At 35.1% G+C, this 24,016-nt stretch overlaps 1 protein-coding gene across 2 annotated transcripts in view; it reads right to left on the reverse strand.

Moving 5' to 3' along the window:
• Positions 1-4,895: 4,895 nt before the first annotated feature.
• Positions 4,896-24,016, reverse strand: part of LOC120412896 (gamma-1-syntrophin) — a 97,478-nt gene continuing 78,357 nt past the window's right edge. For both annotated transcript variants that reach the window (XM_039573526.2, XM_039573527.2), the window contains 8 exons: positions 22,004-22,162; positions 16,764-16,890; positions 16,320-16,372; positions 16,137-16,224; positions 10,451-10,635; positions 10,011-10,394; positions 9,407-9,610; positions 4,896-5,709 (listed from right to left, as the gene is read on the reverse strand). In XM_039573526.2, the coding sequence (XP_039429460.1) occupies positions 5,599-5,709; positions 9,407-9,610; positions 10,011-10,394; positions 10,451-10,635; positions 16,137-16,224; positions 16,320-16,372; positions 16,764-16,890; positions 22,004-22,162 (1,311 nt within the window). In that variant the 3' untranslated portion in view covers positions 4,896-5,598. The remainder of the gene's footprint in view (positions 5,710-9,406; positions 9,611-10,010; positions 10,395-10,450; positions 10,636-16,136; positions 16,225-16,319; positions 16,373-16,763; positions 16,891-22,003; positions 22,163-24,016) is intronic.

Below are 24,016 nucleotides of genomic sequence, written 5' to 3' on the forward strand. Positions count from 1 at the left end.
CTCGTTATAACCGACCCCCCGCAAAAGTATGTAAATACCACCCAGCTCGATCAATCATTTCAGTCGGTCGTCCGCTTTTTCTCCCCCGCTTGGGGAACGATACTCTTTTTTTTTACTAAGTACGTAGTCTGTAAGTGATTGAGAATGTTGGTGAAAGAGGGTTTGTGTGTGATTCGTTTGGTTATGTTTGACATGACACAAAATATAATTTTAACAAAAAGATAAGGACGTAATTTTGGCCATTGAAAAAAATATCCTGGTTCAAAGAAAAGCTTTCTCAAACTGAAACGCTATTTCAGATTTCATGTTAATCGTTAACATCCAAATGCTCTTGCTCCGTTCATAAATTTCACTAGACTCCAAGTCCGTTCAATTATAGTTGATGGTCACGTGACTTGCCGTGACTAAAGAGTGCGGCGAGTTATCGAGTAAAATTACAAGTAAGTTTTGCGTACACATGGAAGAGAAACTGCTTTATAATTGAGATTTTAATATTCACTTTTTTTATAATTTTTTTTTTCAAAATCTATAAATAATTCTTATAACCAAATATTATGCTTTCGTATGGTCAATACTTTTTAGATTCAGTAGAACTGTTATTTGCCTGTCTCAAGCTTTCGAGGCGTAGTCAAGGTGAGTGCCGAAAAGGTAACAACAGTGTTGAAAAGTTATACTGCTTGCTAAAAAGTACAGTCGACGCTCTGGATGTACAATCGAAGGGACCATCGAGAATGATAACAATTAGTACCGTCATCTGGGGTGAATCGAGACTACAGTCTGAATAGGGACAGCAGTGTTTAGAGCACTTAAAGGTTTTAAATTTGGAAAAAGGAAGTACACATTTTGTTGGTCTGAGTCTGTTCTATCCGAAACCAACCAGAAAAATCAAAATATTATGCCCTAGCATGGTTAAAACTACTGTCCCAATTCGCCCCATGTGTCCCAATTCGCCCCAGTTGACGGCCGTTTTTAGATTTTTGGAAAACCTAAATTTTAAAATGCATTTTCTAAAGGATACACAGCAACAAAGAAGTTTTTGTCTTCTTTTTCTAGAATTGAAATAATTAGGATTCGGGGATAACCCACCGGCAGTCGCGTACGTGTACTTTGTATACACACTTTGTAATGGCCATTTGTAAGAAAGGCGAAAACACGCGACTTCCCGAAGGATAAATAAAAAAATATCGATAGTTCTCGTAGTTTTGAAGAAACTAAAATGTCTGTAACAAAAATCTGAGTGCAAAAACTCTGGTTGATATGCATCGTTACGTAGAATCCAAAGTTGTTAATCGATAGAATTATCGTCTAACGATAACGGTAAAGGTTATCGTTATCGTCGGGATGATAACGATAATCCATCGTTGTCGTTATCGTTTTTTCGATAATTCTATCGACGATAATCTTATCGTCGATAACGAACGTTAACTCATTCTTAAATCTTTCTTAAATTGACTTATTCCATCAATATCATGGCAAATTTTCAATGCATTCACTTTGAATATATTTTTTGAAAATGTAGTAAGTTTCAACGCATAAATTCTAAAATTTTTAGAGTTTTTTTTGAATAAAATACTAAAATTTTCACAAAATGCTGCATTTGCATGCATTTTCACTGATTTTGAGTTTTTTTTTGAATGAAATACTCAAATTTTCACAATTTCGTACAATCGTATTTTCTCGAAAATATTCAAATTTTTATTATAAGCAATATGGGCACCAAACGATTCGAAATTTTGCATGCATTTTAACTGTTCTAGAGTTTTTTTTAATGAAGTACAAAATTTTCGCAATATACAGTATTTTTCTAAAATTCTAAATTTTGCTATTCGAAATTCTGCATACATTTTCACTGTTATAATCAAAGAATGAATTACTCAAATTTCATTCAAAAAACTCTTAACAGTGAATATGCATGCAAAAATTCGTCATGTTTGATTGGATTACGAAGCTTGATTTTGAGTCGGAGCAAAAAGCAAATCCTATACCGTTCTTTAGCAAGAAAAAAAACAGTTAAAATACATGCAAAATTTGGAATCGTTTGATACCCATATCGTGAATAAAAAAAAAGATTATTTTTGAGAAAATACGGTTTCATTCAAAAAACTCTAAAACAGTGATAATTCATGCAAAATTTGGAATCGTTTGATACCCATATTGCGAATAATAAAAATTTTAATATTTTTGAGAAAATACGATATTTTGGGAAAATTTGAGTAATTTATTAAAAAAAACTCTGAAACAGTTAAAATATATGCAAAATTTAGAATCGTTTGATATTATTATTGCAATTTATAAAAATTTTAGTATTTTCGAGAAAATACGGTATTTTGTGAAAATTTGAGTGTTTCAAAACTCTAAAACAGTGAAAATGCATTCAAAATTTCTAATCGCTTGATCCCATATTGCAAATAATAAAGATTTGAGTACTTTAGAAAAATACGGTATTTTGTGATTTTTTTTTCAAAGTATTTATGCTTTGAAACTTACCATATTATCAAAATATGTTTACTGAGAGGAAGCTACAAAATTCAACATAAATATAAGTTATCGTCCGTCACGGCGTGTTTTCTGGGCAACCTTAAGGAGAAAAAAAAGTCATCGCTACTTTCAAATGTGTCTTATAGGAAATTTTCTCAGCTTTCCAATGCTTCTAAGAGCGAAATGTTTTATCGGGAAATTTCTGAGATATCTATATTTTAAGTTTTTTTGTTTTAAAATCCTTAATCATTTATTGGAAACTATTAAATAACAGTCCAGGAAACTTGTCAAATGATGTGTTCCATGTGTCATTTACTCATCAAAATGTGCAAAATAAGACAACTTTATAGAAGGTTGCAAACCGCTTAAATATATTTTTACACTGTTTTATCATTTGAATTTCTGAATAAATCCCATATATTCAAAAACTCACACAAAACATAATTTTCAAAATGTTTAGCGGTTTGCAACCTTCTACAAAGTTGTTTCTTGTCTTATTTTGCACATTTTGATGAGTAAATGACAAATAAAACACATCATTTGATAAGTTTTTTGAACTGTTAGTATAAAGTTTCTAGTAAATAATATAGAAATTCAAAACCAAAAAACTTAAAAAAGAGATATCTCAGAAATTTGCTGATGAAACATTTCGCTCTAAGAAGCATTGGAAAGCTGAGAAAATTTCCTATAAGACACATTTTAAAGTAGCGATGACTGTTTTTTCCTGAAAAGTTTGTTCTAGAAAACACGCCGTGCCGTTATCGTCGATAAAATTATCGCCGATAGAATTATCGATCTATCGTTATCGTTATCGAACCTCGACAATTTTATCCTTAAAAACCTTGGTAGAATCCAATAGCGTACTCAAAATATACGTACAGTGCTGCCTGATATAAAAATAATGCTTTTGGAGTTTTAAAAGGTTTTTTTTTAAAATAATTTGGACCGGCACTTACGGGATAGCTTACAATTGCATTCGATTGCTGAGATTTTTTTTACATTAAATTTCATCAAAATCTCAGGGTAAATTGAAAGATATCACGATTTTAAGTTGGAAAGTCCTCTATTGCTTAGCAAATGTTCAACTAATCCATCACTATTCTACAATATATTACGAACACATTTTTGTATTTTTTTCATGCTCAACTATTAAAAAAAAAAAAAAAATTCGTGACTTGATTATCCGAATGGATTATTTCCGAGGCCTTCGGATAATCGAGTTTGGACTGTATCGCATTTACGAAAAATTGTGGGAAGTTTAAAATAACTCCATATACATAAAATAATAAATATCTGTGGCAACTAAACTTAAATTGTTTGTCAATTCCAAACAATTCTATTTTTCGGTCAATCTAAAGTTCAAGTATTTGACATAAAACAAATAAACAAACCAAATTTATCACAAGAATTTAATAAAACATAAAAAAATACAAGTTGACTGCCAACGTATTAAATGAATTATTTATTGCTATTTTAGCTACGACATCCAGAAAAAAATTCACTTTTCTGTGTCTTACACGCCGCGATGTTTACCTTCATTTCGTTGCTTTCGTGATATCTTGTCGCACGTGCATTTTGGACTAAATTTATTTAAGAGATATTTTCCCAGGAGTTTTAAATATAAACATCTCAAATCTACAACAAATTTCTTACCAAGATGTCAAATTGTCAAATTGAGTCAATTTTGTGACAGGAGCCTGCACTCTCGACTTGAAGTTTATATGGGATTTAACCCTTAAAATTGATGCTTTTGGTTTTTCGAAATTTGTGAGACCCCTGAAGATTTTAGATTGTATGAGATTTTAGTTCGACAACTTAACTTTATGCTTCAAAACTCCAAACTTTGATGTGTGCTTTTCTGGCAGCACTATCAGCAGTAAGTTGTCGCTGTCGTGCTTACTTATCGCATGTGCATTTTAGGCCGAATTGAGTTAAGAACCTTCACAGATCCCAAAGTTCGATTTCAATCTTGAGTTATTCATTAAAAACCGAAAAAACTCGGTGCATCAGGTCAGAACTCGTTTGACACAAGTACGAGCTGGACTAGCGTAAACATTTGTAATTATAACTCGGGATTTCGGCAACCAAATTCAACCAAACTTTAGGACAATGCTCAGAACGGTCAGCCAAACAAAACGTGTTTGTTATTGTTTACATTGCGTGCTTTCGTTTTTGTTTTTTCAAGGTCAAACATTAAAACGCGTTTTTCTCGGAACGTCGAAATGGCGGGTGCGACAAGATAGCACGACAGTGTCGATTTGCTCGGTATTTTGTGAGCAAAATGAAAACAAAAATTTAACTGTGCTGAATCTAATTTAGCTTTGCCATTTTTACAGAAGCATAAACCATGACTTACCTGACCTTAACGGAAATTCCTTCCAATAGCCAGCGGGAACAGAAAAAAATACCAACGAAAATGTGAATCAAACGAAAATCAAATGTATAAAGATGATGAAGTGTGCCTGTTCGTGTGTGGTTGTGATAATGTATATGTGTTTTTTTTTCGTGTACGTACACAATAACTTTACAACTTTATGTGTTTCACTTTGCATTCATTGTTTCATTTTCTGTGATTTTATTCATTAGCACCTTTCGATAACACAAGAAACCGAAACTCAGCCGACTCGGCTCGCCTCGATCCAGTTAGATTTACTAAGATTAAAGGGGGAGGGGGAGATTTCCTTACGATTATTGGGGAGATAAATTAGTCTACTGTAACCTTGGTTTACATTTCTTCCGTCCTCTTCTCGTTTTTTTCTCTTTTTCACTATCAACTAAAGCAAGTACTTTTGAAAATCAGTCAATTTTAGTATCAATTCTGGAAAACTACGCCCGGTCGCCTGGGGTTTTCTTCAAGGTCGTGTATCTGCCTTAACCCGTTGGCCATCAAAACCTGACCTAAGCTCCTCCTCTAACTAAACCCACCCAATCCGTCCTCTTTGGCTAGTGAGTCCCACTTTTTTTTTCGCTAGTCTGGCTTTTGATTGTTGCTGCGTTTGACCACCCCCCACGGGCTTACGACTCTAGGATAACCACGCGCAGGATGCTTCCACCGTCGTCGAAGTCACAATCGTCCCCGGCAGATTCAGCCTCGGCAGCGGCCTCAGCCTCAGCGCAAATTCAAGCCTGCTGAATCGAACTCAAAAAGGCCGGGTCGACCGAAGCAACTTTAGCCGTTAAAAACGCATGCATGCAAAAGAGCAAACTTTGCAGAACTTGGCATTCGAGCTCCTAGAAGTGAAAAAAAGGAGAAGAAGAAAAAACAACAACAATTGTAATTGGAAAGATAAAGAGAGCGAGATAAGAAGTAGAGGGAAACACAAACAGATAACAGATTGGAAAAGTTTTCAGGGAAAGCGGAAGAAATAGGAAAGAAAAAGAGAGAGAGAGAGGAAAAGAGAAAGAAAATTGAAAATCAGAAACTAGTATGAAAAGGTGAAAAGAACTTTTTTATTTTACTGAGGAAAGTGAAACGCACACACGCACACAAAGGGCAAGATTGCACGGAAGGAAAGTTTTAAGGGACTGAAATCAAGCCGGTCATCCGATCGGATAGATTGATATCTGGTTGATTGGACTGGTCAATTTTACTGCTAAGCAATTCTTCATGAAATCCGTGTTTTTGATGAAATAAATGAATGAAAGAAAAATTACTGTGACTTTCAAAGTTGTGTCACTTGAATACGAAAACGCGTTTTAATTGATTTGTATGGAAAACTCTGGCATGGTTAGAATGTCTTTGTTCTATTTTCCCGTTTGCTTATTTATAAAAAATAAATAACAATAGGGGAAATATGCCCATTTTAAGCCTCATAAGCGGTCGTGTTTGAATGATGCTGGATAATCTGGATTGTTCCTTGAAATTCACTAAAACCAAGTACACAAACAAGTAGAGCAACTTTTTGTGCACATTTCTGTTTATTTTCATTTTTGTTAAAAGTTATGCTATTCTTTTTACAAGCATTTAAAAAAAAATATTTTAAAATGCATTCTTATCAGTCGAGTGCATTGGGCCACGCCCATTTTTCTATTTTCAGCTTAGTTCTTTTTTTTCTTCCAGCGCTCTTTTGGGTCTGCTTAGTGCTGCCAAAATTGATGAAATTTTAAGCGAACACTCACGAAAAGTAGCATTTATAGCGAAAGTTTCCTGGCAGCACTTGCTCACTCCAACAGGCGCTGCACCAGCATGTTGGTGGTGTTGGTGGCCACCCTATGTTCTTTATTTGCCTTCGCTCCTCGCTCGGTTTTCATCAGACTTCGATTAGAATCGGTATTCAAAATTGAAACGACTTAACGCGTTTTTTTTTTATGGCGCTTGCTAATTATTTACATTTTTCGGGATTATTTTTCAAGTGAGTGACTAACTAATGGGCAAAAGAACATGTTGCCGGTAGTTGGAAGCAATTTTATATCTTAAGCGCAAGTTAAAAGATACTGATGGCGACTTTCGTTAAGCAGTTAACCTCTAATCTTGCGTGTGGATGTGTGTGCAACCAAAATGATGAGAAATGGTCTCGCAAAATAGAAATTATGATCAAAAGTGCATTAAATTTGATCTTTTTGGCCAGTAAATGGCATAAATTTGCGTGCTTACTCTCCATATGACGAAGATAGGTGTTTGATTAGAAAGGGTAAAAAAGCAAAGCAATCCACTTTAACGACCCTCGGGTCTTTTGTGGGCTCTGTTGCAAGTTTCTGCTCATTTCTAGGCGTCCGAAGGTTAGGTGTGGTGAGTCACTCAAAACCTCTTTTACGCAACTGGACCGACGTTTTACTTCCCCATCCGATAGAAGGCCAGGATGATAAGGCGGGAATCGAACCCGCGCCCCATAACAACTTAGGGATCGGCAGCCGAAGCCGCTAACCACCGCGCCACGAGGCCCTAGAAAGGGTATATTTCCCCTAATTAGAACATATAAAGAGGGGTAATAGTTGTTTTTTTTTTTTAAATAAAATTATAGAATAGAAGTCTAATGAACTGCAAACAATTTGAAATGAATTATCCTGCTTTGATGTTAATATTTAGCATGTTTTGGCTCGTTTTGAAAATATTTGGAATTTATTTATGTGAAACTCCAATGTAAGTACTGCATATAGTTTTTGCACCGCGGAAAAAATATGTCATCAATATTTTGATATTTTGATGATTGCAAAAAAAACTGGCCATTTTTTGCATTTTAAAAACTTTTTTTTCATTCAAATTTCAAAACCAGGGTTTGAGATTTATTCCCTATTGAGAAATTCTCTACCAAAACGAGAAATGGATTTTATTTGTATTTTTTTCAAATTTATAAATGGGCGTAATATTTAATGTTTGGCCCTTTTAAGATGTTAGTCTTGAATTTTTTTTTTAAATATTTTTTTCGAGAAAGATCAGAAAATTTTACGAATGTTTCATTCATTAACATTGAAAATTGGACCATTAGATGCTGAGATATCGTCATTAGAAAATGGTGGGTTGTTTTGGTGAGATTTAGAAAACATCAATTTTCGTTAAAAAATATTTTTAGAAATGGTCACTCATGGTCACTATTTTTAAAAATCGAAAAACTGCAAATATTTCGCTAAAATCAAACTTTTGGTGGCTATATCTTGAAAACGGAGCCCTTTATCAAAAAATCTGTAAAGTTCTTTTCGATTGCAAATTCAATTTTGCATTAAAAAATTATGTCAAACTTGTTTTTGCATGAAACTTCGATTTTTTTTTCTAAAAATCACTATTTTTTCAAAAATCCATAACTCGGCGGCAGATTTTTTGACCATGTTTCTCTATGGCTCAAAAGTTGCGGATTTTTGTCCCCTAAAACATATCAAAAAATCTCGAAAATCAAAAAATACGTATTTTGGGAAATTGAGTTTTAGTGAAAAAAAGATGATTAAAAAATCTGCTATTTTTTTCCGTGTACCTATTTTTTTCTCAAAAGTCCTCAACAATACCTACAACTTTGCCGAAGACACCAAATTGATCAGAAAATTCAGTCAAAAGTTACAGCTGTTTGAATATTTACATACTATTTTTGTATGGACAGCAGCCAAAATTGTATGGAGACTTGTATGGGTGAACCAATGACGCAAAATAGCTTATTTGGTCATTGGGAAGGCCCCCACAAAGTTTGAGTCAAATAAAAAAATACAAAAAAATAAAAATGTTCGAATTCGGCCGATTTCGTAGAGAGTTGCTCAGTTGCTTAGACATCGGCATTAGAAATTGGAGGGTTGTTTGGGTGTGACTTAGAAAACTTCAATTTTCCTGTTACTTTTTCTTTAAGCCGCTGTATCTCAGCAACCAGAGATCTAATCTACAATTTTATAGCAAATTTTCTGAACTTTTCCGCAAAATATTTTCAGAAATGGTCACTCATGGTCACTATTTTTATAAATTAAATAATTGCAAATATTTCGCTGAAATAAAATTTTCGGTAGCTATATCTTGAAAACGGAGTCCTTACTTAAAAAATCTAATGTCCAATTTTACATAAAAATTAAATCAGAAAATTTTGAGTACAGATTTGGGATAGAATCATATTTTTTTCCGTGTACCTCATTAATACCTAAAACTTTGTCGAAGACACCAAATCAATAAAAAAAAATCCATGAAAAGTTACAGATTTTCGAATATTTACGTACTATTTTTTTATATGACAAGCTGCCAAAATTTTATGGAGATTTGTATGGGTGAACCAATGACACAAAATGGCTGCTTTGCTCATGCGAAAGGCCCCCACAAAGTTTGAGCCAAATCAAAAATACAAAAAATAAAAATGGTCTAAATCGACCGATTTCGTAGAGAATTGCTCAGTTAGTTTTTTGCAGCTAATGTTCAGAATAATTAAATCAAAGAGTAACGATTTCTGGTTCAGTTCCTCAACCGTGACATCAATCTATCACATCGTCGGTTTCCCAGAGCTTTGCCTCCCAGTTTTCGTACCTTGGTTTCGATGGAGCGCGTCTCGTGGTCCTGGAAGTGCAGCTTCAGCTTGGACTTGCCGTCGTCGCTGGAGCCCCGCAGCTGGGAGAACTTGTACTGCCAGATGACGCTGGCGTCGGCCCCCTCGGTCAGCGAGAAGCCCTGCTGCCAGTCCAGCGTGAGGCCGCCGGTTTTGCCGTGGTGCGACACGGCGAACGTTTTGCGCTAGAGGAGACAGAATAATCAAGCGAAAAACGGGGTGGAAAAAGACGGGGAGAGAACGGGGTTAGATGCGATGCAGGGCAGGGTGGGCGGGTGGAGAGACTACGACGAAAAGTATACGATAAGTGTTCTCAAACGGTACTAAAAGAAAATAAATATTTTTTTTGTTTGGTTTCTTAATTGGTTGGGACGTTTTGCTACACATAATGAACGTGCAAAAAAGATAAAGGAAAGTTTAACCGTATTTTGTTATTTGAATTGTAAGGTGTATAGATTTTATTATTTTTATATTATCAATATGTTTTAGTTGCGATTAAGAAAAAAAAATCTTTTAAAAATGTGTTTACACTTCAATGTTTAAGAAGCAATAAAAAAAAAGTTTAATAAACATAATTCTACTCACCCCCAGCTTAATCACACTGGTGACGATGGCCGCGTTCCAGCTGTTCTCAATCCGCAGCAGCTCCTGGCGCGTTTCGACGCTCAGGTAGCGCGGCTCGTGGCCCGAGCTCTGCAGCAGGAAGCAGTGTTGCCGCGAGTCCACCGTCTCGGACTCCTTGACCACGCGGAACATCGTCTGGTACACCTTGTACGCGACGGTGGCCTTCTGGAGGCCGGCCACGTTCAGCGGGGGTGCGTCGAACAGCATCACCTCGGTGCCCTTGAGCACCAGGAAGCGCGGCTTGTAGCTCTGCCAGGAGATGTGATTGCTGATGACGCCCTCGTTCACCCAGCCCATGTACTCGATCCGCTCGCCCACCGGGAAGTTTCGGTTGTACAGCTTCATCTGGGAGGAAAAAAAAACTCAGTCCACCGAAGGCAGTTCATCAAGAATCAACTCACCTGCAGGCTGGTCAGGCCGACAATGTTGTCCGTGATGTACTTGAGCCACTGGCTCAGGATGGCCAGGTCGTCACAGTGGATGATTCCGGTGGTGGTTCCGTTGAGGCCCCGCACCTCGAACGCGTTCGGCCGCAGCTTGTCGGTGCCGTAGATGTACCGGGTCACGTAGGCCATCATGAGGGGGACTGTGGAAACGGGGTTATTGAAATTGGATTAAACCTGGCATTTGTGCACAGGGGGAGTTGTTTGGTGAAACAGGATTCACGCTTGTGGATTCGAAAGGGGAGTCCGTACTTGATGCGATTGTTGAGAGCGGTAGGAATACAGTCCAGACTCGACTATCCGAAGGCCTTGGAAAAAAATCACTTTGGAAATTCGAATCACAAAAATATTTTTTTTTCGTTGTCTTTTTTCGGTTGTCAAGCTTAAGTATGACCCCTAAACTGCCTCTGATCACAGAAATGTCCCATATGCATTTTTTTAATCACTTTTGAGTTATTGATGCAGCTTGGTTCAAAATCGTGAGCTCTTATAGAAAAGCCTAAAATATCCAATAGGGGAAAATCTCGTATATTTGGCAGTTTAAGCACTCGCACCTAACTCCATCCAATTTGCTAACGTGTTTTAAGAATCTTTTTATAGAAACTTGCTTACTAGCTTTCTATTGAACAAATAATCACCCGATTTCAGTTAAAACACGTTTTATGAGCTGTAATTGAACGTCAAATAGCTGATGTGACATGATTAGAGGCACGCTGGAATTAGATGCTGTTCCGTTACTTTGTTCTATGAATGAATGATGCATGAGAAAAACCAGTTTTTTCACGAAAAAATAACACTAGGGCTAGTGATTTTTCACTGCAAAAAAAAAACGAAATTACGCGGCATGCCAATTACAAAACATTGAAATTTCACGGCAATTTCACGGTACTCTAAAAACTGCTCAAAATAAACGTAAAAATGTGTGTTTTTTTGCAAAATTATTAACAGAAAAGTGTCTTAAAAGTAAGCAGTATTTCTAGATATAAAATAAAACTCCCTGGCACAAATTATTTATTTGAAAAAAGGAGTATTGGTTAATCTTGAGAAATTTTGAAGAATCTCCGCTAGTTGAAGTCTAAATTTTTATAAGGTCTTACAAACAAATGTAAACATTGAGTGTATCCCGCTTACTCCAATGAACATTGACATAATATGTGAAAGGGATACACTCAATGTAAATATTTGTTTAAAGGTCCTAATAAAAAAAGTCAAGAATTTATGATTCAGCTGTTTTAGTTTTATTGAGATTTTACCAATAAATTTGCTTCAAAAAATCAAACCATCCACATTAACGACCCCCGGGTCTTTTGTAGTCTCTATTGCAAGTTTCTGCTCGAACCTAGGAGTCCGAAGGCTTGAATGGGGAGAGCACCCAAACCTCTTTTACTCCAAGGAACCTTCCACTCCAGTGATTGAACTGACGACCTTTGGATTGCGAGTCCAACCGCCGCCAGCGATTCCACCGGAGTAGGCTTGGCTTGGTGTGTTGTTTGTACTTATGGCATGGAGACGACTCCTACACTTGGAATGACTTAACGGCCTAACAACCAAGGCCGGGACCGACATTTTACTTCCTCATCCGATGGAAGGTTGCAGCAGATGGGAATCGAACCCAGAATCATCCGCTTACAAAGCGGACAGCGTAACCATTCGGCCACGCACTGCCGCAAATTTGCTTAGATACCTCCAAAACGAAGCACGTCCTGAACCTCTAATTCATTCTTTTTTATTTGCTTTCCTTACTTTCAGCAATAGTGAAATTTTAGTTTTTAAAAATAAAGTTCAGGCAAAACTTCATTAAAAGCAGTTTTTACATTTAATGATAATTCAAGAAAAATATAAAACATTGCAAAATGGTTAACAAATATGATTTCAATTGGTATAATTTTACTAATCAATTGAATCAAAACACATAATTTATATTAAAAATATTTAAATGCAATTTGTTCATCGTTGTGAGATATAGTTGATTAATTAAATAAATTTTACAAACAATTAAAAAAGGTGTTTATCGCGTTTTTTTAAAAGTAGTATTGATTAATATTCTTTTTAAATCTTTTTGGAATTTTGTGGAATAAAGCAACAACAGAGTACTCTGTGAAGCAACTATCTACGTTTTGTTGAATATTCTAATGAACAATATCTTTAAAAAATTGTTGTAGATCTGATATGAAATACTTTTTTATTTGTAAACTGCTTTTAAAATGCTTGTAAAAATCTTTGAAAATGCTTGAATTAAAAAAATAAAGCTTAAATGCGATTAAAAAATTGAATATTTTAAATTTCACGGTATTTCCCAAATTTCGCGGCCAGGGGCTATTCATGCGAACATAAACAGTAAAGCAATTTAGATTTTTAAATCTAAGATGGCGGCCAAAATGGCGGTGTTGAAATATTGAAAAATGCATTTTGTAATTAAATAGGCGATTTACCAATCAAATTACAGTAAAACGGCGTCGCAGCACTCAAATTTGATTTTAAAAGTAAGAAATGATGATTTTTTTTTAATTTTACCCAAAAATGACGACATTCTCGTTACAGTGTCCGGGTGCAAACAATGATCGAGCTCGAGCTGTCACATCCCTGTGAAATATGTTGGCTGACATATCGGGCGGTCAGTAAAAAAAAAACAGCTAGAAGTCACATAAAAATTTTTTTGCGAGAAAGAGATAGCTAATCTGAAGCAAACAAACCCCCAGCTGCCAAGTAAACATACTTTGAATGTGCTGAAAATTTTCTGACAAGAAAGCCTAATACAAACCTTCGGATATTCGAATTTCAGCTTTCCGAAACTTCGGATACCATCATCTGGGGCGAATCGGGACACATGAAGTGAATTGGTACAGCAGTTTTAGCAATGTTGCAGCATAATATCTTGGATTTTTGAAGTGTTTTCTGTTAGATCAGATTCAGAGCAACAACATGTGTTCATTCATTCCCAAATTTGAAGCTTTTAAGAGCTCTAAAACGTGCTGTCCCTATTCAGACTGTAGTCCCGATTCACTGACCATATATTTGCAAATGCTTCAAAACAAGATAAATTCAAAATAAATATTAATATTTTGTTTTCTCATTTTAGAAATCGATTTGAAAATTTGGTTTTTCTGTTTCTGTGCTAACTAAAACCAGTAAATCATATTAAAATATTACGCAACAAATGGTCTAAAAAGCTGTTCCGATTCACTCAAGAATACGGTACTGAAAGATGATTAAATTGTTTGAAGACCCAACAACCTAGCCTAACATTTGAAAAGGTCATATTAAACATTCAAATTCCGTTTTGATGGAGTCTGGACTAAAGCGCCTATGTCTGAAAATATTTTTATCGAATTTTTTGGACAACTTTTTTTCAGGTCAAGCTATTTTTCTTTGGAAGGCCAACAAAAATCACCTTTCACTTGAGTCCTAGACAAGAGCAATTCTCTACCAAAACCGGAAATGGATTTAATTGTATTTTTTTATTTGCCTCAAACTTTGTGGGGGCTTTCCCTATGACCAAAGAAGCTATTTTGTGTCATTGGTTCACCCATACAATTTTGGCAGCTGTCCTTACAAAAATGGTATGTTAATATTCAAATATCTGGAACTTTTGAATGAATTTTTTGATCAACTTGGTGTCTTGGGCAAAATTGTAGGTATGGTTGAGAACTATTGAGAAAAAAATAGGTACACGGAAAAAAAATTCCGATTATTTAATTAACAGCTTTTTACAAAAACTCAATTTCCCAAAATATGTATTTTTTGATTTTCGAGATTAGGGGACAAAAACCCGCAACTTTTGAGCCATAGAGAAACATGGTCAAAAAATCTGCCGCCGAGTTATTAATTTTTGAAAAATCAGTGATTTTTGGAAAAAAATCGAAATTTCATGCAAAACCAAATCTGACGTAATTTTTTAATGTAAAATTGAATTTCCAATCGAAAAGTACCATACAGATTTTTTGATAAAAGGCTCTGTTTTCAAGATATAGCCACCAAAAGTTTGATTTTAGCAAAATATTAGCAGTTTTTCGATTTATAAAAATAGTGACTAAGAGTGACCATTTCTAACCATATTTTTTTTAAAATGTCCAGATAATTTGTTATAAAAATAATGTTTTTGAAAAAAATAAATCAAGACTAGCATTTTTAATGGGCGTAATAGTCAATGTTTGGCCCTTTTAAAATGTTAGTCATGTAAAAAAAATTAAATACTTTTTTCGAAAAGATTAGAAAATTTCACGAATGTTTCATGTTTTAACATTGAAAATCGGACCATTAGTTTCTGAGATATCGACATTAGAAAATGGTTGGCTGTTTGGGTGAGACTAAGAAAACTTCAATTTTAGTTTTTCTTTTTGTTTAAGCCGCTGTATCTCAGCAACCGAGGTCCAATTTTCAATGTCTCTTTGACAATTTTAAAGCCAATTTTCTGAACTTTTCAAAAAAAATTTTTTTTTGGAAATGGTCACTCTTGGTCACTATTTTTAAAAATCGAAAAACTGCAAATATTTCGCCTAAATCAAACTTTCGGTGGCTATATCTTTAAAACAGAGCCTTATATCAAAAAATCTGTAAAGTTCTTTTCGATTGGAAATTCAATTTTATATTAAAATATTTTGTCAGATTTGTTTTTGCATGAAATTTTGATTTTTTCCCAAAAATCACTATTTTTTCAAAAATTCATAACTCGGTGGCAGATTTTTTGACCATGTTTCTCTATGGGTAAAAAGTTGCGGGTTTTTGTCCCCTGAAACATATCAAAAAATCTCGAAAATCAAAAAATACGTATTTTGGGAAATTGAGTTTTTGTGTAAAAAATGTTAATTAAAAAATTGGCAAATTTTTTTCCGTGTACCTTTTTTTTCTCAATAGTCCTCAACAATACCTACAACTTTGCCGAAGACACCAAATTGATCAGAAAATTCATTCAAAAGTTACAGATATTCGAATATTTACGTACCATTTTTTTATGGACAGCTGCCAAAATTATATGGAGACTTGTATGGGTGAACCAATGACACAAAATAGCTTCTTTGGTCATAGGGAAAGTTCCCACAAAGTTTGAGTCAAATCAAAAAATACAAAAAAAAAAAATGGTCGAAATCGGCCGATTTTGCTTGAGTTGCTCACAACAAAAATCGGCTGAAACGGCGCGGAGTCATGACTTTTGGGAAAATGTGGTTTTTGCGGATATTTACGAAAATTGCCATTTTTGGGAACACTCTATCACGGTGTAGGTCACACTAATGGCCAAACAAAAAAATATGGATCTAGTTATTTTGGCCATGGAATCTCCAGAAAAAATACTCGATCCCAATCAGAGATTTTTTGTCGGTTTATGCTCTTTTAAAATGAAATTACTGTATATGTGTTGGATTTTTCCAACAACTAGGAAAATTTACAAGTTTCAACAAGTTTTCAAATTTGAAAAAATGTGTTGTAAATTATATTCTAATTAGATAATAGTTATTGAGTTATATAGCAATTTTATTAAGGTAATTTTGATGCTTATTGCAGAACATGTACCATTGTAAAAAATTATAGTTAAATTACTATTTTAATTATATTTTAAATGTTATCCCTCAGTGCTCGGTTTCAAAATCATTTGAAACACCTCTCTGATACAATTAGCTCGACAAAAAAAAGATAAAAGAGCACTCACCTGACACCAGATCAATCCATCGATTTTCCGGCTCGGAACTGATCGACACCGGTCTGCTGTTGTTTGCCGACTTCCAGACCTCATCCGCCTGCAGATAAAAATATGAAACACCGCACATGATATGTTACGTTATGAATTTTGCACATATTTTTTCCCCGATTGTCCCACCCCACCAACATTTACCTTCAGCTCTGCACACGTGGCATCGTTGTCCGATTCTGGCGTTTCCCGACTCACTGCCAAAGCGTTGATCCCACCAAGAACATCATCCATGTGAGTGTGGTTATGGTGGTCACCGGGAAACCCAAACATGAGAAATGAAAAAATGAGAGAGGAAAATGAAACATGAAAAATGACATCGCGGCAGGAAATAAATCCAACGAAATGAAAATTCCCTTGCTCTTTTTTTTTTCTTTTTGTGAAGTGGTGGAACTTTTTTCAACCAGCCCTAGGAGGTAATGGAGCGAAAATTTTGCAACATTGTAACAAGTAAAACTGCAAATGTAACGTTGTTCAATGTGAGAATGAAGCTTTATTTGCTTTGTTGAGTAAAGAGCAAACTCTAATTCATTTTTTTTAAACAAACGTTTGAATATCTATTTGTTTCAACAAAAATTAAAAACTCACACTGCTTCTGGAGGAAGGGTGTCGCCGCTCGGTAGTGCTTCACCGTGAGGACCACAATATCTCCGGCGTTCCGCAGGATGTTGACGGCGTCGTCATGTGGACACGCTGTGATGTATTCGCCGTTGACCTGGAAAAATGCGGAAAAAGCCAACAGATTAAAAAGAATGCTAGTGTGAACAATTTGAGACCGTCATGTGCTTTGTCGCCGTTTTTTGAACAGTAAAATATAATATTGTTGACAGGAGAAATGTTCCAGTTAGTTTAGAAAAAAAATTCTTTTTGAAAACATTTCAAAGTTAATTATAAAAAAAAAATAGGTAGATTATTGGAAAGTGTATGTTTTTAAATGTTTTTACAACAACAAAAGACAGGTCATACCTGAATCATATTAATTCATAGAAGTAATGTCTAGATAACAGATAACACATTGAACCAGATCCAAATCAAATAACATATTGCAATTTTGAAAAATCCAAAAAATTCTAAAAATTATCACAGGATTCAAAAACAATAATTTTATTCATTTTTTTTAATTATTCAATATTTTGTTTAATGAATTCAATTTTCGATAAAATGGTCTATAGTTAAACCCGTGGAAAAATTTAAGATATCCAAAAACGAGTGTTTTGATAATTGAAAAGAACCGTTTTTATTTGATTTTGAATTCATAGCAATGTTAACATTGTAAAACTTAAAAAAAACATTTAAATTAAAAAAAACATAAATAATTAAATGAAAAAACACATTCAATTAAAAAATGCATTATTTGAGAATCTGAAAATTGGAATAAAATTCGAATACGGATTAGCACCCAAAATTTACTTTCCTTATCAATCCCAAGTTTGCATGAGAATATTTTCGATGAACCATAACGACACGACAAGATATTTTAAATGTTTTATTTATTTTGACTTAAGCTTTGTAAGTTTTTTTCCTATGAACAAAGAAGTAATTTTTCGTCATTGATTCATCCATACCAGTTTCCATATGAATTGGATGGTTGTGCTTAAGAAAGTGGTAACTAAATATTCTAGAATCTGTGTCTTCCGAACGGAATTTCTGATGAATTGTTGTTTTGGGCAAAGTTGAGGTTAGGTCAATTCTGGAAAAAATATGAATACTCAAAAAATCATTTTTTACACCAAAAAAAAAATATTTTTTTTTGCTGTGTTTATAGCACAAAAAAGACAACATTTGCTTTTTACCCAACAGTTCAAAGCATATGTAGTAGAGTTTCATTTTTTTGAGATATCATAATATTTATAAAACTTGGAAAAGCGGCCTAATTTTTTTAAGCTGCACTGTTTTTCAGATTAATTTAACTAATATTAGATTTTTTGCAAAAAATGCGATTTATCGTTTTGTTTCATTATTGTCCATAGTTTCCGATTTTCATCGCCAAAAAGAAAAAAAAAACATACATAGAATGTTTTAAACTCTCCGATATAAATATTACCAAAAATACAATTTCAAGACAAACATTAGAAAAGGGCTCAGTTTAGATGTAAAATTAGGCCTTTTCAATCATCAGCTGGTCTTGGAATCAAATATTGATATTTTTTTAATTAGAGAGATCACAAAATTACCTTTTTTCATTTTATGACATTGAAAATCGAATCGGATATAATGGTTGCTGAGATGTCGGCATATGAACATTGAGTGCTATTTGGTTAATAACCAAAAACCCTTTTTTCCTGTTTCTTTTTCCTTTTTGTGGCAAAGTTTTCGAATAATTCAAGGTTTGGATGGATTTATCTCAAAAGTGGTAAAGTTTATCAAATTTTTGAAAAAAAAAAATATTTTCGTCGGATTTTTTTTAAATTGAAAAAAATATAGTTTTTTTCAAAACTGATCTGCAAATTTTTTGAACAAAAACAATTTCTGAGGATTATTTGCAGACAAATACTTGAAATAAGATAAGCATAGAACTTATTTGCACTACGTGTGTCAAAGAACGCGAAATTTTGAGTGAATAACGTTATTGTATTTGGTATAATTTACTCAACATTTCACTACAAATAGTAGGCTTACCTTGAAATATAGGTGTCAAACGAAACGAAATTTATAATAAATTGCTTTAAAAATAGAGTTTTCAGTATAAAGTAGCAATTATTTTACAAAAAAAAGCGTACCTAATAAAAATCAATTCGTTAGTCATTAGTATAATCACAGAAGAACTACCGTAAATCATTGAACTACTTTATCAAAACTTCATCAATCACGCTTCACTAGAGCCATCTAGTTAAGAACGCGCGCAAGAAATTTACATCTGTTTGTCTGTGGTATAATGCAACATTTTTTCAGTTTTATACTAACTTTTTGAAAATCTTGTCCCGCCCGTGTGGATCAATCGGACCGCGCACTGGACTCACAATCCAGAGGTTGCTCGAATCCCGCGGCGAACGCTCTTAAAATTTTAAAGCAGTGATGGCATAATCATCATCAAAAGAAAATCTCTGGATGTTCATCAAGAGAAAAAATCCGAAGGGAGCATGGCTCTCCTCTCTCGCACACGAAAGATCGGTAAAAAGAATCGAAAAAAAATCATCTTCTTGATTTTTCGGCGGAACATTTTTCTCACTACTACACATGCAAGTGTAACGTCACACGTAAATATTATTGAGTAGTGCTGACAAGGAAAATCACAAAAAATCATCTGCAGATTGATTTTCTTGGAGAATATCGGGAGCGAATTTCTTTTGCGTGATTTGCCTCCTCTCTCTTTCGCGGGTGAAGAAAGTTCGCAAGCGAAATTGATTTTTTTTGCGATTATTCCATCCCTGATTCTAAGTGTAAATATGGATATCCGGCGCCGTACTCATACACTTAGGAGCCCAGGGCGGCAAAGTCCTTGTAGTTGAAAGGAGTGGTTGGTACTAGCAATGGTGGCCGACAGCTATAAAGTCAATTTCGTTTTTTTTAATCTATCGCGCGGATAACTCTTTTTTTCTGTATGCAGCAAACTCAATCAAGCAATCATTTTTTAATTTTAAAATTCATACAGCAGCATCACAACCCAAAGGAATTTGGCGAAACAAACGGATTATGATGCCCCTAATAGGAGGGCAGCACAATTCAAAAACAAATCCCATTTCCCAGCGAAATCTCAAGCCTCTCTGAAGTCAACCAACATTATCATAACACGTTAAAAATAACAGAGGAGACCCATCATTGCTTATACTTCCTGGTTGGTTGGTTGGTTGGTTTGTTCCCACTATAAAGTTTATCCTTGCAAATACAACACGAGTTTCCTTTTAGGGGCCCACCACCAGCCAAGGCAGCTTTGCGGCTTCCTTCCGGTGTGGGCTAATTTGAAATTTCATAAGGGATTTCAATTTTTATACTCACTGCTCCGTCTTGTCCACCGGAAGGGAGGTGCTACTGTTTTATTAATGGAAACTTGAGCGGGATTTCGGTGGGCCGCTGAAGTTGCTTCCGAAATTTATTAAATTTTACTAGCCGGACAAAGTTGTGTTTTCCGGGCCTGGAATGATGTCTGTGGAAAGCATCATAGAGCTTTTTTTTCTATTTGATTTCGGTGCTTTTATCTTACTGCGGTGGCTAGAGCATGTGGAAAGGGGAATCGATTTTCTTCCATTTTTTCCTCTGGTGGAATAGAACTGAGATTTTGTGCTCTGGTAGTTTCTCTGTCAGACAAATGTGGAGACGTAAAAAGGAGGAACGATCTTGATGGAATGAAATCAAATCAGTAATATCGTATGCCATCGTAAAAGTCAATTTGAGGGGTTAGAACAATTTCAAGGCAAGGTGGTTACCAACGGATGGATTTAGAATGTAAAGAGACTGTTATGAGTGATTTTATTGGGGCAAAAAAAAGTAAAATTAGTTTTTTTAAGTCACTTAAAGGTGATTTTACGTATGTAAGTGGAAGTTGTGTCTTAAGTTGTCGGTAAATTCCATAAAAAAAAACTAAAAACCAAGATACTAACTACCCTTGTTCCAATGAATCTCCATTACCCTCATTCATATCTTGACCTAACCGAATGCATTCAAGTTGCATCAATTAAAAAACCTCTTTGGGGATGTTACATACTCTACTAATTCACTTTGGACCTTCCTCTCACAGTCCACTCATCATCCAGATGGGTGTGGCTTTTGGGATTTTCGTTCTTTTCAAATTGTGGTCAGGAGCAGGAAGAGGGCTCGACTTCACCCGGACTTTTCCTCAGAAAGGGTTACCTATTGATCCTTACGGGGAGAGTGTCCTGTTGCTGGTGGAGATCCTTTCAGGAGAATCAAACCAACCCTGGTTGTGTTTATAGATTTAATTAAGTTAGCCAACTCATCGTTGACACACTGGACGTGCTTTTTTGCGAAGGGAAGCACTAACGAACTCTGTGTTCTATATTTGGGGACATCTCCAGGGGACGTTGCATGTCAGTGTTGGGTTGCACTCGAGGGCACAAGCTCAATCGGTCACTTTTAGTACGAGAGCTTTGGGTTGTTGGCTTCAAAAGCGAAAAATGGGAACATTTGACATCATTTTTGTCATCACCTTGAAGGGACGAGCTGGCTTGAAAAAGGTGAAATGTGTATTCAATTATTGTTTGATGGGATTGTTCGAGTATGTTTGACTGGTCTACGCTGATGAAGTGACATCCAGGAATTCTTCGTCTCTTTACACATCCAATCAAGTATAAAAAGCAACCCCAACATCAGGATTCAATGACCAATGAATGCATTTTTAACAACGAATCGTGCAAATATTTTTATCAGTTTGGGACACCCATCAACGTGAGCTGCAAAGGGACTCAATTACTCGTCCGGGTGGAAAATTCTGCTGCCGTTGTGGAGTGCACGTGGCGTGGCAGTGAAATGAACACCCCAGCAGCCCTTCTGGGAAGGAACTCCTGTTGATTGTTGCAGCTCCCCAAAGCTGGTTTGGTAAAAAGGTAGGCAGCATTGCCAGCGGCGACGTGCCACGTGGAGACTTGTTGTCAGCACGTTGTCACTCCTGTGGCGTTGATTACGATTCCTCTTCCATTTCGCCTTCTCCAACAAGAGGAACACACACGTGGTGGCATTTTTCATTTCAATTCTCCGGGGCACGGCGCTGTGACATGGCACTCAATTGTACTGTTGTGGAAAATGGTGAAAAATGCTCCCTCAGTTGTGACTTGTTTTTCAGCGATTTGTTGTGCGGTAGCTCAACGTGGACTCGATTGACATATTTTTTCGAAGACAAGTCAAGTATTGCGTTTTCAGGATTGTTCACTCACCTTGATGATAGCATCGCCCACGAACAGCTGTCCGGTGGCATCGGCCGCTTGGTCCTTGTAGATCCTCGATATTAGAATTGGCAGCTTGTGCTCGGCACCACCCTTTATGCTTAAACCTAGTCCGCCGACCTTCTGGCGGGTGATTTGTACCATGCGTTCCTGTAATAAAAAAAAAAACAAAAGTTGGTTTAGTAAACTTAAAATGCATAAAGAAGAATGAGGGGTTAGAATTACAAAATCAGTTTTTTGAGTTGTCCCTTAGTTGGATATTTTGGTTGGTTTTGAAATTCTCTGAGATTTCGGTCATTCGTTTTTTTTGTCTTTTTTGACTGAAACTTTTTTGGAGCCCAAATTTGGCTGCTGTCCATACAAAAGCGATATATGAAAATTCAGAAATCCTGTGTCTTTAGAAGGATTTTTTGATCGATTTGGTGTCTTCGGCAAAGTTGTTGGTTAAGATAAAGAGTACACTGATAAAAAATAATACACGGTAAAATTCTTTTTAATGATTTTTAATTTCACTTTTTGTCAGTAAAACTTGATTAACAAAAGAAAAAAATAATTTTAGTTTTATTATTTTCTGATATATTTTGGAGGAAATCAAATATCAACTTTTCAGAAATTTCCAGAATAGACAAAAAATCATTGACCGATTTATGATTTTTTGAATCAATACTGATTTTTAAAAAAAAATCGAAAGATTGGCCGCTAAAATTTTTCAACTTTATTTTTCGATGTAAAATTGAACTTGCAATCAAAAAATACTTAAGTGAAATTTTAATAAGGTACAATGTTTTCAAGTTATAGTCATTTTTAGATAACTGTTTTGAAAATCGTCGCAGTTATTATTATTTTTTTAAATTAGTTCCCATGTTTGCCCATTTTTGAAAAACATATTTTCGAAATAATGAGAAAATTCTCTATATTTTGCTTTTTTGAACTTTGTTGATACAACTCTTAGTTGTTGAGATATTGCCATTTAAAAATTTAAAAACAGGAAAATTCTTTTTTTCTAAGTCTCACCCAAACAACCCACCATTTTCAAATATTGACATCTCAGCAACTAATGGTCCGATTTACAATGTAAAAATTTGAAACATTCGTGAAATTTCCGATCTTTAAAAAAAACAATATTTTTTTTTTGAAATCAAGACTAACATCTCAAAAGGGCGTATTATTGAAAGTGTGACCCTTCTGATTTAAAAAAAATAAGAATATTATTTTCGAATAGATCAGAAAACTTCACGAATGTTTTATATTTTAATATTGTAGATCGGACCATTTGTTTCTGAGATATCGACATTAAATAATGGTTGGTTGTTTGGGTGAGACTTAGAATAAATATATATAGAGAGTTTTTTCAGCTTTCAAAAATATTTTTTTCAGGAGTGGGCAAACATGGCCACTAGGGTGTAATATCAAAATCGATTTTCCAGCACAGCACTTTTCCAGTTCCTTTTGGGGTCCTAAACAACTCCCCAAAGTTTGGGCATGATTGGTTTAGTCCTCACTTTGCGCAAAGCGATTCAATTTTCCATATAAATTTGTATGGGAAAAACCATTTTTTTGAATTTTGATATTTATAAAATCCACGTTTCAAGCTGTACTAAATCCGGATTCATATTCGGATGCTCTGAAAGGTGCTCTACAACTTTCCCGAAAAGAGTATGGTGCTAGCATGTCCCTGAAAGAAGATACAGCGTCCTCAAAACTCGTCTAAAACGTGATTTTCGAGCAAAAAACACGTTTTAGACGAGTTTTGAACACGCTGTATCTTTTTTTAGGAGCAAGTTAGCACCATACTCTCTTCGGGAAAGTTGTAGAGCACCTTCCAGAGCATTCGAATATGAATCCGGTTTTAGTACAGCGTGAAACGTGGATTTTATAAATATCGAAATCCAAAAAAATGGTTTTTCCCATACAAATTTATAGGGAAAATTGAATCGCTTTGCGCAAAGTGAGGACTAAACCAATCGTTCCCAAACTTTGGGGAGTTGTTTAGGACCCCAAAAG

This window comes from Culex pipiens, chromosome 3 (genome assembly GCF_016801865.2).
Source record: "Culex pipiens pallens isolate TS chromosome 3, TS_CPP_V2, whole genome shotgun sequence".
Taxonomy (NCBI): domain Eukaryota; kingdom Metazoa; phylum Arthropoda; class Insecta; order Diptera; family Culicidae; genus Culex; species Culex pipiens.